At 37.5% G+C, this 17,633-nt stretch overlaps 1 protein-coding gene across 5 annotated transcripts in view; it reads left to right on the forward strand.

Moving 5' to 3' along the window:
* The window catches only part of VPS13D (vacuolar protein sorting 13 homolog D), a 119,164-nt gene that overhangs the window by 46,229 nt on the left and 55,302 nt on the right, over positions 1 to 17,633 (forward strand). For all 5 annotated transcript variants that reach the window (XM_068915586.1, XM_068915585.1, XM_068915588.1 and 2 more), the window contains 17 exons: positions 2,263 to 2,368; positions 2,696 to 2,848; positions 3,461 to 3,596; positions 4,019 to 4,066; positions 6,428 to 6,578; positions 7,237 to 7,447; positions 8,623 to 8,870; positions 9,500 to 9,691; positions 10,309 to 10,435; positions 11,379 to 11,521; positions 11,937 to 12,067; positions 12,611 to 12,786; positions 12,914 to 13,037; positions 14,030 to 14,265; positions 14,988 to 15,096; positions 16,072 to 16,235; positions 16,903 to 17,011. In XM_068915586.1, the coding sequence (XP_068771687.1) occupies positions 2,263 to 2,368; positions 2,696 to 2,848; positions 3,461 to 3,596; positions 4,019 to 4,066; positions 6,428 to 6,578; positions 7,237 to 7,447; positions 8,623 to 8,870; positions 9,500 to 9,691; positions 10,309 to 10,435; positions 11,379 to 11,521; positions 11,937 to 12,067; positions 12,611 to 12,786; positions 12,914 to 13,037; positions 14,030 to 14,265; positions 14,988 to 15,096; positions 16,072 to 16,235; positions 16,903 to 17,011 (2,564 nt within the window). The remainder of the gene's footprint in view (positions 1 to 2,262; positions 2,369 to 2,695; positions 2,849 to 3,460; positions 3,597 to 4,018; positions 4,067 to 6,427; positions 6,579 to 7,236; positions 7,448 to 8,622; positions 8,871 to 9,499; positions 9,692 to 10,308; positions 10,436 to 11,378; positions 11,522 to 11,936; positions 12,068 to 12,610; positions 12,787 to 12,913; positions 13,038 to 14,029; positions 14,266 to 14,987; positions 15,097 to 16,071; positions 16,236 to 16,902; positions 17,012 to 17,633) is intronic.

Below are 17,633 nucleotides of genomic sequence, written 5' to 3' on the forward strand. Positions count from 1 at the left end.
CTCTCTCCTCCTCTATGAGTCCTTCAAGAAAGAAGGTAGCAGTACAGTGAATCCTGCCTTAAGAAAATCTTTTTGAGGAAGGGTATATGAACTGCTAAACACTGAATGTCCACTTTCTAGAGAGATGATATAATGTGGTAAAAACAGTTCAACAAGTATTTTAAATTTTATATGCTAAAAAGATCTAACAATATGTTCGATATACGTACTTATGCTTGAATCAGCATGCGTATTTAGCTATTTACAACTTTAGGATGCCTTCAGAAGCATCTAATCTGTTTTCAGAGAGCCTTAATAAAGAAGGCCTTCTTAATAAATGACCTATTAATTTGTTTTTGTATTTGACACTACTGTCTTTGGACAAAACCATCCAGTTTAAAGTTTGATTTTGTAATTTGTGGCGTTGTATAAAAGAAATTGGCCCACTTGCTAAACACGTTTCCCATGTGGAAAAGCTGACAAACGGAAGGGAGGAGAGCTTTCTATAAGTCTACGTTTGTGGCCTGTTTATATTGCCCTTCACAAATGTTTACTCTGAGTGGTATGCAGATAGTTCATAGATGTCAAGCCAAATAAATGGAAAATGACAGAAGCATTTTATTTTTCTGAGGAATGATTTAGGAAGATGTTTTCGTGGAAAAATTAAATATTTTTTCCGTGAGGTTTAAATTAAGTCATTTTCTTTAGCTGCCACATAATTAATTGTGGAAAAAACCTTCTTGTAACGGTGAAGTATGTATGTTCAATCAGTAGTTGCAAGATGCAACTTTTACAGTGTGCTTTCTTTTCAAAATCAGGCTGCAGTCCCGAAAATTTCTTTTTAAATGTCCCTCAAAAATAAGTTGGAAACTGATTAAATGGCAGAGTGAATGTTCATCTGACCTCTAGTGTGCAGTTTTGTAGAACTAGAGGTAACTAGAAGGTTGGGCTAGAACAAGCTCAATGCTAAAAAGATTATTGTTTTATTTGCAATTGGCACAAGGCAGTTTTCATTTTGAAGAACTTTAATCCTCTTGCCATTTAATTGGAAAGTATTTTCTCCATAAACTATAGAGGGATCGGATTCAAGTTTCCAGTGATAAAGTAAGAAATATAGTCTTCTGTTGTTATTGATTTGTGGAAAGTGAATGTGATCATCAGTAACTCCTTCAAAAATTTGACTGCCCGCCCTTGCCTCTACCTCCTTGCCCCTGTAAATTGCTGCTTAATTTATTGTCAATTAAATGCATGCTGCCGTGGAACGAGTAGGTCTCAGAACGTGACATACTTGAACATATCAGTCAACCTTTAGAGCCACAGCAAATAAATGCTGTGGAACACATTTAACTTCTATCTTAGCTTTCCATCAAGCAGATGATCTATTGTGTATGTTGTCTTATTGTTTTTTTTTTTTTTCCTCTCAGAATGATATGTGTATTAATGGAGGAGGTTTTTATCTTGGGATTTGACAGGTCAGGGGATTTTTTTGCTATGGCAAGTCCAAATACAGCATTTTCATTGACATAAAGTACTGCGGTAGGGAAGAGTGGAGTAACGCTTGTGCGCTTATTAATACGTATACTTGAAAAAAGTCAAATACAGTAGGTTATGTCCTAGTTTCAGGTTTTTGCAGTCCCCAGCATTTAACAAAACCAGATTACCTTTAGTTGCATTCAGATTATTTTTCATACCTTTTTTTTTTTAATAGCAGGCTTTGTCCTATGTAAGAGTATATTTCTACTTTTCAGCCTTTAAAAATCAAAATTACATTGAAGTGGGGTACCTGATAACCCCAAATTCATCACATGTAAAATAGAACATAAATCTTACTCAAGTTAGCAGTAAATTATGTTTTTAATACTTTAATTATGTTTTTAATACTTTATGAGCATTTAGATACACAGGAAATGGCACTGATTGTGATTGAGTTCCTAGCTGGGTTTTCTGCATGTCAGTTATAACTGGAGGTCTCATGTATTAAAGCTTTTGTAACTAAATTTGTTCCTTCGTGTCAATATAACATCTCAGACCCATTTACTTTCCTTTTTTTTATTGTGGAACTAAGGCAAACAGATGAGGTAGGGGAAAGCTTTCTGCCATTTCTGTAGCAACGTAATAAAATTATCGATGTTTTTAGTAATCTATATCATCCTGTTTCTTATACGCATTTTTCTCAAGTTGGTGCAGGTTGTGGTTCGCTACCCGTTGTGTCTTCATTCAATGTCAACATTTAACGAATGCCTCCACATAAACACTTAGACACGTCGTTATTCTGTTTTATAGCTGAAATGAAGACTCCAAAACGTAGGCAGCCATTTGTGCCGTTTGCTCTAAGAAATCGTACGGGATGCACTCTGTGGTTTGCTACTCTAACTACAACCCCTACTCGGTAAGAAGCTGTTGTGAGATCACTTTGACAGTATTTGTGAGGCTTCTGTGGACCAAACTCCATTGTCTTCAGTTCTTTTGTTTTTTTGCAGAGGAACTTAGGCAACTCTCAGTCATCCTTAGTTAAGAGTGTTTTCCTTGGCAGTGAGATAGTTTTACTAGTAAGGAGGAGTTTTTTCGAGAGACCAGAGGGGATTTGAAAACCAGTCAGATATACTACGTAATGTATTTACTGTACGGTTTCTGTGGTCTGGAGTATGCTAAAAAGCAACCGTTACTTTAAGTAGTCGCTTTGTCAGTTCATAAAACGCTGTGGTTCTCTTTACAGAGCTGCGCTGTCTCACAGTGGGAGTCCAGGTGTCGTTCCTGAGGAAAATGGGACTTTCCTAGATGATGCCCATAATGTCAGTGAGTGGCAAGAAGTTATCACTGGGGAAGAGATTCCATTTGAATTTGAAGCCAGAGGGAAACTCAGACACAGGTGAAGGGACCAAGCTGTAAGATGTATTTTAACACATTGACATAGAACTCGGGATCATAATTGTGAGGACACTGGCAGATATTAAAGTAAAGAGTCGATATTTAACCACCCTTTAATGTTTTGTTTTTAAATATTGAAAACTCAGGTATAGAGTGGAATCGTCAATAGACTAGTAAAGAGCTTATATTAATATCAGTGGGAGGTGTTCATAGATGTGAGTTGAGATTTGATCATTGAAAGCTTTTAGAAAAATGTGGAGCCTTCAGTTGCAAACCATATGTCCTTTGTTTTATAGGGTCACAGTTTGTGGGAGATTTCGACTGTTTGAGCATAAGTGTTATGTTTAAGAGCTGGTTAATATTTAATATGGTTTTTATGTTTGCTTGTATCACTTGGTTATGCTTTTCTATGTTCGTTAGAGAGGTTGGGAAAGTTGAATAAAAGTAACGTGATGTCTGCCTTTATTCGTGAAATAGAAGTGGTGGAGTTTTTTTGCGTTTAATTAGCGAAATTCTTTTTGCTTAATGCAGAGGATGCACTTGGTTTGAACTGTTTAGTGTTTACATTGTAAGACAATGGTTAATAGTAGTTTAACTTCATCTAAACTGATAGGCACACACATGATCTAAGAATTCATCAGTTACAAGTCAGAGTAAACGGCTGGGAAGAAGTCAGTCCGGTATCTGTAGACAAAGTGGGAACCTTTTTCCGATATGCTGCACCAGACAAGAACACATCCTCTTCTACAGTAAGTTCTGAGTTTGAGTGTTAGTTTTATTGCCGCATGTAATTTGAGAGTAATGGTCTGTCCGTGACTTTGATGTTAAAGCAGCTGCTGTTTAGAGATGTGTCTCAGAGTGAGAGACTTTGGAGATGCTGCATTACTAACCGACAGTCTTATACGTAACAAAAATATAAACAGAGTCATCAGCAGAGTTAGTCTGCACTTAGAGCTTCTAATGACAGACCCAATATATTAGTGACAGTGGCAGGTGCAGGGCGAGGGGGAGGTTGAACTGGTGATCTTCTGATACCGTTTCAAGCTTGTAGAGAAGATCAGAAAGATCAGTGAAAGTATTTAGCTCATTTTTGTGCAGTGATGTTCTCTGTTGCGATTCACAGGAACAATGTAAAATGAACGCCTGTAACTTCTGTTTATTTTTCTCCCAGGTTGGAAGCCCAATAAGTAGAACCAATATAATACATCCACAAGTCTATGTGAGTACATGTTTTCACTTTTTAGAGCTACGTAAACAAGACTAGCATAACTCTACAAGTGAACTGGCTTTTCCATCCTTGTAGGAGTTTTTCAGTAGAATTGAAACAGAAGTCAAGCAAACAAAAAGAGCTTCCAAATCAGAATGAGTATTTAACATGACTTAACATTCCTCGCTGATGTAAATAATTGTTTGGAAAATGGGTTTTAAGTTTTCATACATGAATTCCAGCATGTCAGCCCATATGTGATTTTTGGTTTGTTTCCACATTTGGAAATGCAGTTTTCAGGGCTGAAGTGGCAATGGCTTGAATGTAGGAGACAAATATCACAGAAGAAGGGCAGCTAAGGGAGAAGAAAACACAAATGTTTTAAGACAGTTCCACCACAGTTCTGAGTTTTGACAGGTAGGAATGATGAGTGACTGGTAGTTGTATAGGCTAATGTATTTTATTATAAAACTACTGTCTTGAGCACAAACTGCAAGATGCTTCGGTACCTAGATGTGTTATATCCGTTCTGCAGTTGTGGCAAGATTCCTCAGCTATAGGTGCGTGATTTTTTTTGTTTTTTGTTTGGTTGGTTTTTTAAAGTCTGAGGGAGCACGGGTACTAGGCATATATCCACATGATAAAACTCTTATCCTGAAGTAATAATCTTCTGTACCTGCTTCTAAGAAGAGAGAAATACTGACACCAAAGGAAAATCAATGCAGTGAGTCACCTACTTTCTTAAGTAATTTAGGGATGACTTAGTTACAGGTGATTTTTAAGTACTCTGAAGTAAATGCAAACTTTTTTGTTTGTACTACCTGTTTAATTCCTATAAAGGTCATACTCTGTGGTTGCAAAATGTGTTGTGTCGTTTTAGGTGAACGATATGCTCTGATGCATAAACGTTTTGATTTAATTATCACTGTCACTGTCACCAAGCTGAAAGTATGTCAGTTGTCTGACTGCTGAGATACTTGCCCCTTTCCATAGGGGAAAGCTTGTTTATACTCCTTTCTCCTGTCAAAACCAGAAGCGATGTGATCCCAAAATCAACATGCAGAAATATTAATATGACAAACTGAACTTCTGATACTAAAATCATGACCTCTCAAACGCTAAAACTGAGACAGAAAACCCCAGTGATCACTGAAATCAAGCTGTTTTGAAGCATCTTTCTCATGGCGCTTACTGAATCATGTTAATGCACTGATTTTGAATATAGAACTTGGTGACTGCCATCTAATTTTCCTGTTATTGCTGACAGAGAAGAAACCTCTGGGTGTTTGCAAAGGTCTTAATATATTCCACCTGAATAAGGCTTGGAATTCACACTGTAGAAGCAATAAAATAGTGTAATAGCAAGACTGTATCTTGATGCCTGGGACTGGGGGTCTTTAAATCCTGCGTGTGTTCATATGCTCTCCTGCTGCTGAAAGTTCCCTTAGCAAGTTCTGACAATGTTGTTGTTTCATTCCTTGTGTGTGGCATGTTGTTTTTTGTTTGTTTGTTTGTTTTTGGCAGGAGAGGGTTGGGAGGATGTTAATATTTCCTTAATAAAGGTAGTGATGATTAGGGATCCTGCACCCCTCTATCTGGTCCATCACAACAGCGAGAACATAATCGCTATGTAGAGGGCATAGACTGTTTTTTTTTTTTTTTTTTTTTTTAAATGCTGGGTTCTTGTTTGTTGGGTTTCCAGGGTTTGGAGGGTCTGTTTATTTTTTCAGTCCATAAGCGGTATGACTTTGCATCTTGATAGTGTTTTCAGAGGAGGAGATAAGCTGCCTTTAAGATTGTGGATGTTACAGGTTTTGTGGTTATGTGCTGTGTATGTGGAAAAAAAAATGTGTGTTAATATTGGTGCTTGTCATTGAGGATATTGGTTTTGGGTTGTTGGAGGTGGTTTGGGTTTTTTTTTTTTTGCTGTTTATTTAAAAAGGTAATGATGGTCAGGTGGAAAATGAAGAAAGTGGGCATTCCTGAACAGATCTTGTTTGAACTGGAGAAGACACTCAATACAAAGAATACCCACTATATCGAGGAATAAAATCTGTGGACACACTCTTATTTTCTAGAGAGTTGCCGCTCATTCAGAATGATAAATGTAATAGGCCAAACTTTGAATCTTTAACCCCGTTCCTTAGACTTTTATTTTTCCAAGCCGTTAGTTTAGTGAGTCCAGATGAAATGCTTGTGATTATTAAACAAGATACAGGATTATAAACCGTTATTATGAAGTTGTACGTACCTTAACTCTTGCACTTGGTCAGTTGACAAATTTTCACTCCAGTTACTGCTGCAAAATTAATGCATCCCTCCTCTAGATAAAATTATTACATTTGTTTTTTAATTCTTTTAAATATCTTCCAGTTTTCCTCATTGCCACCAGTTCGTGTGGTATTTGAAGTTACCATGGAAGGTAGTGCTCGGAAGGTGATAACAGTGCGCTCGGCCTTGATTGTAAAGAACAAGCTGGAAACACCAATGGAACTAAGACTAGATAGTCCTTCTGCTCCTGACAGTAAGTGTTATGATATGTTCACTCCATACTATGTGAAATCTTCTGGTTCCCTCCAGGAGAAGCTTCATCAATGCCTCTAAGGGTTAACAACAAAGTAGCCCTCCCTGGAGGAGGAACGGCTAACGTTTAGAAGAAAGTGGTAAACAAGGTAAACTGAAGAACGCAATAGAATCTGTCCTTACTGTACAGGTAGGTGGGGAAAGCTGAGCCCCTGTAAAGAAGGACTTAGATTTCTTCCCTATGTAGTGTGTTGTATCTTTTAGCAGTAGTCTCGTAGGTTTCAAGTGTTAGCATGCAAAGGTGCAGGCTAGAAGTGTAGCTACATACTGATAGTGTACCTGAAACGTAATGAATGAGGTCTCTTCAGAATATGCATTTTTAACTAAAGCAACCTAGAAAACAAAAATTGAACTCTTAGCAAATTTTTAGTCTGTTTTCAGTTTCAAATTTACACCCCTGGATTTATCTGCTGCCAAATTTTTAATAGGACTTGAAAGAGTGGGTTGGCGTTTGAAACGTATATAAAGTAGCTAGTGTTTTATTATAAAATGAAATTTGTTGCTTTGAAGTTTTAGGATGTGTATTATTTGAAAATTTTATGCTCCTTTTCAGCAAAGGACCTGGTTTGATGTATATTTTGTTTTCTGTTTGGTTGCAGAACCTGTAGTTCTTCCAGCGGTTATGCCAGGAGATTCCTTTGCTATTCCGTTACATCTTACCTCTTGGCGTTTGCAAGCCAGGCCAAAAGGAATGGGAGTCTTTTTCTGTAAGGCTCCAATTCATTGGACGAACGTTCAGAAGACAGCAGAAGTATGTAGCAGCAAGCGAGAGTGTCATTCAATGGAGTCTGAAAATAGTCGATTTTTCAGGTAGTTAAGACTTAATTATTTTTTTGTACACTATTTCCTTTCCTGGTATGAAAATACATAATAGAAAAGAAAATATTTAGAGATAAAAGCTTCTGCACTTTATTGGAGGGCTTTGCTTGGTCACATGACGATGATAAGAAATCGTTGAAGGGTAACCGCTATGTTTTTGCAGCGCTCCTTGAAGCGCGTTTGACGCTACCTGATAGCAAATGTACAAGAATGCAGAATAAGCCTATGGCTAATATTTAATATAAAAAACAAAATTTTAGAAAATAAAATGTGAACTTGCGTTACATTATCTAGGCAGTCTAACCGAGAATAATGGGTGGTTCCTCACAGTCCATTCACGGTATTCATGCTTTGTCCTGAATATTCTGTACCCTTTCTGAGCCCAAAAATGTAGCGTGATAAGGACTTTATGCAATTTTAAAGTTATCTGATATGATAGATTTAGGGATACTACCAACTTAGGAAATATTAATTTGGACGTTATGGAAGTTGTTTCAGAAAGTGACCTTTGCATACTATATAGATATTGCTGTGTGAGTCAATTTTATAGTTCTTTTCATAATACGCTGTTTCTGAGGGCATCACTGGGGCATAATTAACAAGTTATTTAAAGGTTTATTTCTTGAGTTTTCAGCCTTAAATAATGAAAAATTAAATTATCTGGTGGCCAAAGCCAGGATATGTGTGGGGAAGAAGGACGCATTCCGTAGTTACTTCAGAGAACGTGACTATAATTTACTTTGATAGCTAAAATCTACTTTTAGGGATAGTTGATAACACGTTACTGTGTGTTTGTAAAAGTAAGTTTAATAGTTGGGAATCAGTAAAAGCAATTTACTGTCTCTGATGAACAGAGTGCGAGAGCTTTTGAGTGACTGAGTGGATTCTTGAGTTAAAATCAGGATAATGCTCAAGTTTTCTTAATGTTATGCAGTTATGAGAAAGGCATTATAAATACAAAATACCTTGTAATCAAGGTCTAAACCGCTTGTGTAGAGGACCATTATAAATGATGTTCTTTTATCAATCCTCTTGAAGCTACCCACGTGAGTGCAGTGCACAAAGTTCGATTATTCCATTGAATTCATTGACATGTGTTTTCTGGGGTTTTTTTTAGTTTTTTTTGTTTGTTTGTTTTTAATACACACATCTGTCTGTCTTCACAGGTTTTGTGTGGCTATCAAGAAAGAGAATTATCCAGATTACATGCCCTCCAACATATTTTCTGACAGTGCTAAACAGATTTTCAGACAGCCTGGGCATACTATTTATCTCTTGCCAACTGTGGTAGTCTGTAACTTGCTACCTTGTGAACTTGAGTTTTATGTTAAAGGGATGCCAATTAATGGGACACTAAAACCTGGCAAGGAGGCAGCATTGCACACAGCTGATACATCTCAGAACATTGAGCTTGGTAAGGTACTTTTATGGATATCACTCTCTGCTCCTGCTGGAGGAGCATCTTTTCTTATACGAGGAACTACGCTACAAGAAAGGGAAAATAAAAAATTGAAAACATTGTATGATGACTTCCTTGGGTTGCAGTGCAAGCGGTACATTTGGTTGCATAGTTAATAATGGAGTACATCCAAAAAAGTTTAATATTCTCACCTTTCCCCCAGATCTGTCATCTGCCTTGCTCTGTGTCTTCTTGGGCTCTTTCCCGTTCTCCTGAGAGTGGGAACAGTGGAGATTGGAAAGAACAGTGATAAAGAGTGGAATAAAAATAAGTCTGCAGTGTTTGGGTGCTGCTGTTATCTTTTTCTGACAGAAAATGCTGTTGTTGAGAGTAGCTATGGAATTACTTTTTTTTTCAACATCGGCTGCGCTCCTGAGGCCAAAGGCAATAACTATGCCTGAGTAGAGTTCCTTTACAAACCGTTTTTGCTGCTTAGGACTTAAAGTGAGGCGTTTCTTAACGAGGTCAGAGATTACTGTACTGAGTAGATTTAAAAGTTAAGCCAGGTAAGCTGTATGAAATACTTCAGAAAGACCAAGCTGTATACCAGTCAGAAGCCAGTGTTTCTGTGTGCTCGTTTTTAGGGGTATTGCTGGAAAACTTTCCAATCTGCAAAGAGCTGTTGATTCCTCCTGGGACACAGAACTATATGGTACGGATGCGATTGTATGATGTCAACAAACGGCTGCTAAATTTGACCATAAGGATTGTATGTCGCGCTGAAGGGTCTCTGAAAATATTCATTTCAGCACCATATTGGTTAATCAACAAAACGGGTAAATTTACAGTATTTTCTTTTAATCGTAATGCTGAACTTGGAAATGAAGATTTCATTTAGTATTTTGATTTGCTTTCTAGTCAGATGGAGCTTTAAAACACCACCTAAGAGGAATAAAAGTTGCAAGAAAGATTTTTACAGTGCCAGCAACTATTTTTTTTATGAATGTTATAACAGATAACTTAGATATTTCAATGGCTATATTGCAGATTTTTTAACTTAAGCTAATTAACACACTTGGTATCGTTGAATAAAACAGAATAGATTGGGTAACTTAAGAATGTAGTTTTCAAAGACTGAAATGCCTTCAGAAAGCAGCAGATCTTGAACCATAACTAAACTGCAATTATTCTGTTAACATCCATCAGTACTGTCAGAGCTACAATAACTCCTTTTCTGCGTGAGGCAGGCTCCATGGCTTGCAGCTATAATAGCTTTAGCCCTTGAGCAGGTTAGAGCAGGAATGAGAGAGAGAGAATGCACACAAACCGGTGGCTAATATGACAGAAATATTTTCGATTGTTCTTTAATTTGAAGTAGCTTTTACGGTTCCCATTAGATTTGTGTGATATTTAAGTATAGTTTGACATTTTGTTTTTTTGTGTTTGATTAAAGGATTACCACTTATCTTCAGACAAGATAATGCAAAAACAGATGCGGCAGGTCAGTTTGAAGAGCATGAGCTTGCTAGAAGCCTCAGCCCGCTTCTGTTCTGTTATGCTGATAAAGAGCAGCCAAACTTGTAAGTAACACAGAGGGCAGAGAGGGGGAACCTTACAAAGTATGAAAGTAACGGGCAGAAGATCAGGTGCTGGTATTTCAGTATGAATATCATGCGGGAAAAACCTTTCCCTGTTAAGATGACCTGCTAAGTAAGTTTGTATGTACAGACATGAGTGTATTGGATATTTAGACATTTGCTACTGAAAACTGTTTTGTTGGCTAATGTGCTGTGTCTCCGGGCTGCTTTGCTTTTATTGTACGTGTTTTGAACTCCAGCTTCTTTTCCCAAGGAAATTTCAAAGCCTCTGTGGAGAAATTTACCAAGTTGCATAAATACCTTTGTTCCAACTGAGGTTTAAGAAAGGGGAGGGCGCATCCCAACCCTGTATGTTACAGCGGAAGTTGTAGCAGTCGCATAGCAGAAAATCCATTTGCAGCAGAACTCTTGTGATTCTGATGTAAAAGGAAATGACGCGATTTTGGAAAGCAAGGTTTTCAGGTATTTTAACTAGCATCAAGGAGGAAACCTACTTTTTCCAATTTACGAGTGAAAGTAAAAATAAAAATAAATGTACCTGAAATCTTCTGGGATTTTTGCTAAAAGGGAAAATGGACCCATTAAATTTATCACAGAACTTTATTCCAGATTTTCTTAAAAAAAAAAAAAAAACCCAACAACGAACAAAAATCACAATCTGCAAACTCTGGGAATGTAATTTTTTACTTGACACAGTACTGAATCTTCACCAATATGTTAAAAGGGCTCAGGAGGCCCTAAGAAAAATACAGCATGAGTGCAGAATGAATAACTGAAGAGGCGATTTGTCACGACTTCTAGTATTTTTATATTAATACACGGGTGTTCTTTTTAGATCTATGTAAGCTTTCGATTATCAGCATCACGTTGATGCCTGATGCTTCGTTTAAATGAGTAAATTGTTGCGTTTTCTTCTTACCCTTAGTTGTACGATGCGGGTTGGAAAAGGAATTCATCCTGAAGGCATGCCTGGCTGGTGCCAGGCGTTCTCCCTGGATGGCGGTAGTGGTGTCAGAGCCCTCAAAGTGATCCAGCATGGAAACAGACCAGGCCTCATTTATAACATTGGTATGTGCTGATGGGAACAGTAAAAAAAATACAGTAGTACTTGCTAACGCGTAACATCAGTGACACTAGAAACAGAAAAATTACAGAAAGGAAACATGTTATTGAAAGTTTTTGAAGGTCCAGGGGAAAGCATTAAACAAAGGAGTATGCTAAGTCTACTAGGTAGTATTCTGCCTCTCAAGTCTTTATTTTGAATTTCAGTAGCTTAGAAATAAGTATTGAGCTATTTTTATTTTTGCGTTTCATCATTGTTTGAAATAATATGTTTCAAAGTATACGCAAGGGTTGTGACAGGAAACAGTGCATTTCAGGAACCCATTAACAAGAAAACTTTTCTTATGTGAAATGTATTTTGGCTGATATGTTTTGTTTTCTCATGTAAATAACAGCTGGTATTTTAACTTCTTATTGCTAGGTATTGATGTTAAAAAAGGCAGAGGCCGTTATATTGATACTTGCATGGTAACATTTGCACCCCGTTACCTATTAGATAACAAATCAAGCTACAAGCTTGCCTTTGTTCAGCGGGAATTTGCCAGAGGCCAGGTAAGACCATTCTTTTCTGCCAAGGAAGAGTGTGTGTGTGTGTGCGTGTGTATATACACACGTGTGTGCGTGCATACGTGCATTTTCTTTTCAGCATACTCTCCTTGTGCAAAAGAGTAATCACATGGGGGAAGTTGATTCAGGTCTCCTGAACAAATGTTTTGAGTTTTTAGTTATTCATTTTTAACTTTGGCCACTTCAATGAGATTTTTTTTTTTTTTTAATGAACCTAATATCTAAAAGATATGAATGTGGAACGCTTGCTGGGTTTTGTTTTTTTTTTTTCTATTTTGTAGTGCTTGGTTCATGTTTTTGTTTCTGTCCAAGACACAAGGGAGTGTTAATGTTGCTACGCCACAAAAAGAATACAAAGATTATACTTTGAACTATTGTCGGTTGGTTATGGGACTCTTTGTCAGTATTCTAATTACCGGTATTCACCTAACAGAATAATTGCTATGGTCATGTTTGACAGGTGTATAGATTAATACAGTATTCTTTAACATTTAAAAAGTGTATTTATTTACCAATTTCTGTCACTAGGGAGCTTCCAATCCTGATGGCTATATCTCCACGCTTCCTGGTTCCAGCGTTGTGTTCCACTGGCCACGTAATGATTATGATCAACTGTTATGTGTGCGACTAATGGATGTCCCAAACTGCATTTGGTCTGGGGGCTTTGAAGTCAACAAAAATAACTCATTCCATATTAATATGAGGTAGTTACTGTATGTAAATCTTCTGTAACATATTCCCATTTTCTACTATAAGCAGCTATTTAACACTTAGGACTGCAGCAATTCACATGAGAAGTCTGCCTCTCTTGTACTTGTTTTTCTTGTTCAGGGACACCCTGGGAAAATGTTACTTCTTACGAGTAGAAATTACTCTTCGAGGAGCCACCTATCGCATCGCATTCAGTGACACGGATCAGTTACCACCACCTTTTCGCATAGACAATTTTTCCAAGGTAAAAAGCAAAAAATCATGAAACTCTCTTCTTTTTTTTTTTTTTTTAAAAAGAAAAATAGCAGTTCTATATTTAAGTTAGAAGAGAGGCGTTGACTGTTTTGCATAATGAAATAAAGCAAAAATTTCTTTAGCAGAGAGTATTTGTATATAATAATTGTTTCATATGTTTGTATATAGTATTTTTGTTAGTTTTAGTACAAATTGGTGTTACTGAACTACTTCATCTTGTTCCAATAATAGTGCTTACATTGTGGCTTTTGTCAGTGGATCAAAAGTGTGACAAGAAGAGTATCATTAGTGATGAGAAAATTGTGATGGGATGGTAGCTTGTAACGTGTTCTGCATTATGTCCAGTGTATGAATAACCTGCAAAAAGAGTTCTGGCTACTACTGCCACTTCCTTTTTGTCTGTCTTCAGGCTTATTTTCTAAAACATACATATTCCTTGCTTTCTTCCTCCCATTTCAGGCGCTTTGCCTCCTTAATGTTTAAAACAAGAGGCATTACTGAATCAGAAATAATGAACATGAGAAACGAGGAAGCAAGTTCCATGCTAGTGATTATGAAAGTCAGAGAACTTGTTTTGCATGTTTTGTAGTAACTTGCAGACTGGCTTGCGGTCAGAGCAGGAGACTGAGTTCTTAATACTGTTTTGTTCTTATTCTGGATTTTGATGCTGGGTTGTTAAATAAAACCAGGCAAGTCTCCTAATCTTGATTAGGAAGGTTGCAGATGCTTCCATGGTCCTGAAGACATTTTGAATCTTGGATAATGGATAAAAATGAAAGTGGTACTCTTGGTCGCTTTCAGACTATCTTTGATTGAGACCCGAATGAACGAAAGTGCTTATGAAACGATTGGGGGTGTGGGGGGAAGTGAGGTGAACACACTTCAGTGATTACCTGCTGAAAAATGAGCAAATGTTAGCAAAAAATCTTATTGGTTAAGAATTTCTATACGAAATTAAATCCTCTTTCATAAATGTTACAGGTGCCAATTGTTTTTAATCAGCATGGTGTTGTCGAGCCAAGACTCTATACCGAAGTGAAGCCCATGACCTCTCTGGATTATGCATGGGATGAACCTATTCTACCGCCTTTTATAATGCTGACAGTTAAAGGGGCAGGCTCCTCAGAAATCATCTGTAGCATGAACGACTTTCAAGATAGCAAACAGCTTTATTATGAAAACTTCATTTATATTGCTGCTGCGTATACTTTCTCAGGGTAATTCCTTATATATTGCATTAAAATACTTTGCACGTTCATGGTGTTCTCTAGGCTGTAAGTTGTTACTCTCTTAACAGTTGCCATTTTACACATTTTGTAAGTGTTTCAGATGCAGCTGAACTTTTGCCAACCTGTAGCTAGCAGAAGGAATGCCAAAATTCAGAAGAAGAATCTGGGAGTCGCTAAGTTGTAGATCTTGTCTTGTTTGGCGGTGGTACCTTTTTAGCTTTGTAGGAGCAGGCAAACCATTGTTCATTTTCTCATACAGTGAAAAAGATTTAACATATGGCATGTGCTGTGACCCTACGGATCTTTAGAAGAGCAAGGATGCTAAGGGTCTCACTTCGGAACTTGTTTTTATTGGGTGATTTAAGAGCTCTAGCCTACAGGACAGATGCAAAAAACAGTTGCAAAAAAGATTGATTATATGCTTTATTCTTTTTCTCAATGTAAGGTAGAAAACTTTCTTCTGAAATCATATGATTTGGCTGTTAAGTTCCTACTAGCAGTGAGAAATCAAGCTCCTTTTAAAAATGTGTTTACAGAGACAGCTTACACCGATAATTCCAGAAATAACCACGGAAAGCAGTATCCATGATTGTCTGATTTGACTGTAAGGCAAGGATAAGCTTCCTTGGTTGGTTTTTGATGCAGGTCTAATTTAGCCTACAGAAGAAGCAGCTGCTCTGAGTAAGCATGATGTTTTCTTGATGTTCTAGATTACAGGAAACAACTGCAAGACCAGTTGCTTCAAATAAGGATGCTGCCTATGCAGAGCTTGTCCTTGATGTTTCTCCAAAGACGCAACGAGTTGTACTGAAAAAGAAGGTACCAAACTGAATACACTGGGAAAAGGAAGAAAGAAGGGGGGAAAAAAACTTTTTTTCATGGTAACTTTTAAGGATAGGGATGGAGATAAGGCAGAATGCGTTGAAAGGGACAAGCTATTAGCAGTTCAGGTGTCTCGAAATATAGTGGTGCTTTGTATAAACTTGAGCATTCTTGCAGCATTATTATTCGAGAGATTGATTCAGGAAAAGGTTTGGTTACCTTTAACCCAGTAAAGTAGAAAATATTACAACAACAGAACAGCGTAAGAGAAAGAATGGAGCCAACAGTAAACAAATATTTGTGAATACTAGAGTGTACACTCTGTAATGAAGTGCAAAAAGGAAATTGAGGAAAGTCAGTGAAGAACTATGTTAGACTATCTGTATGCCATGTAGGTTTGTGTAGGAAGCAATCGGATGTCAATGGTAAGAAAATTGCAGTAGTTCCTCAATGGCTTAAGGAAAAGGATAATGGTCAAAGGTCAGACTGGAAAATTAAATGGATAACGAGGTGTTTAAAATTGGGTTTCCAGATGCCTTTTTCTGCTTGAAAAAAGGCTGGAGGAAAAGAGTACGCTGGAAAGTCAAATAAGGAATGGTGGAGTAAAAGAAGGGTTAGAATATCAAGGGACCGTTTAAGGGATAAAAGTAGGAGTCTACTTGTGAAGAAAAGTTGAGCACTTTTCATAAACAGTGAAGAGGAGGAGACATGAAAGTGGCTTCCAGGGTAAGAGTGAGAGAAATGAGAAGTGGAATAAAAGCAGTGGGAAACATTGTAGATACCTCTAGGACAGGCAACCAAGCGTGGTAATGGATGATGGTGGTTCTAATGAAGTTACAAGGTACAGCATGCTTCATTCCAAAGAGTCATAATTTAAAGCATCTGGTGGCAAAACAAAACAGAAGTATTTGCTCTGTACTGCTTTCATTTCATTCACTGTATTCATTTAAATATTTAATTTTTATGCAACAGGAGCCAGGAAAACGATCCCAGCTTTGGAGAATGACTGGCACAGGAATGCTTTGCCATGAAGGTTCTTCAGTTCCTCAAAATCCCCATAAACCTTCTTCTCCTCGGTCTGTGGACTCTTCTATGATTTTAGATATTGCAGGTCTGGCAGCTGTCACAGATAACAGGTATGGCACATAGGGTTTCTGATTAAACTCACGTAGGTCCTGATCATCTGAATAAGTTGTAATATCTGTATGGTGTTTCAGTAATTAAACAGCTATGGATATTTAAAATCCCAGTATTAGGCTAATGGGTGACATATAGTCGTATTTCATAGCTGTATTGCTAGCGTACTGGTAAATCACCTAGTCAGTTCTGAGATGATTCCTTTAGTCTCAGAACCATGACTTGTGAGCAAACGTCAACCATCAAAAATGTTGCACTCACTGATTTCTGTATATTGATGTTCTGGAGCAGTGTCAGCAAAGATGCCAATTGCTGTCTGAGTTGGTAGTCTAAATGATTCCCAAATAGTTTTGAAGTATCTCTGAAAGCATGCTTAGCACAATGTTCTCTGAATAGAGAAATAAATTACTCTAAAGGCATGTGGAAGAGCTAGATCTTACCTGTCTTCATGAGCAGATCTCATGATCGCTTTTGAGACTTGGGATTATATTTTAAAGTGTAACTAATGTATTTTTTTTTGGCAGCAGATTTTTAAAACAGCACTTTAGAACTGAGATTGTGGAAACAAGATTGAACAAAATTAGAGCAGGTATTTTTACTTAACACATCACAAGAGCAGGACTGAGGAGTTGGAAACCTCTAGTTCTTGGTGCGCTTTCATTTCAGGTACGAGCCCCTGATGTTGAGAAAGCCTGATCGACGGCGCAGTACTACCCAGACTTGGAGTTTTCGTGATGGGAAGCTGACCTGTGGTATTCAGGGACTTGTTGTACAGGTTATATTTTGAATTTGTTTTGACCTGTTGCTGACTTAAGTGGTTGAGTCGTTTGGGCTTAGTATTACAGTGAGTTATAAGCTTTGAGGCCAAAGTTCAGGAGACAGAAGAGACTAGACTTGCAGAAACAGCTTAATGTGTGTTAAATTGATGTTCAAATGTTCCTATCAGTTGCAAATAATTAAACGTCTTGCACTATCGATTTGAAAGTAAAGCATTAGAAAATTAATGGTATGTCATTGCTGAAAATAAACAGCGTAACGGTAAATAGGCACTTGGTATTTGCACGCATGCCCACATTTGAAAATGCTGCGGCGTGCCTGCTAGTGTCACTGGTGAAAGTCAGACTTGCATATACCTAGCACTTCTCAGAATCATGGCTCTAAAATTTTAATAATGAGATATTTAAAAGTGGTTTGAACTGTTTGCTCTTTCTTTGTGTTCCAGGAGACTCTGGCATGCAAACAGCTAACGTTTGTAAACTGCTTTCTAGAATCAGCAGGCAGAACTATCATTTGTAGGCGCAGAAACCTGGATTGCTCTCAGGAATCTTAGCACTAAATGTCAAAGAACTATGTTTTTATTTTTCACTGTTTCCACCATATTTATCCATTGTTTGCAA

The sequence above is a fragment of the Struthio camelus genome, chromosome 21 (genome assembly GCF_040807025.1).
Source record: "Struthio camelus isolate bStrCam1 chromosome 21, bStrCam1.hap1, whole genome shotgun sequence".
NCBI classification, from domain to species: Eukaryota; Metazoa; Chordata; class Aves; order Struthioniformes; family Struthionidae; genus Struthio; species Struthio camelus.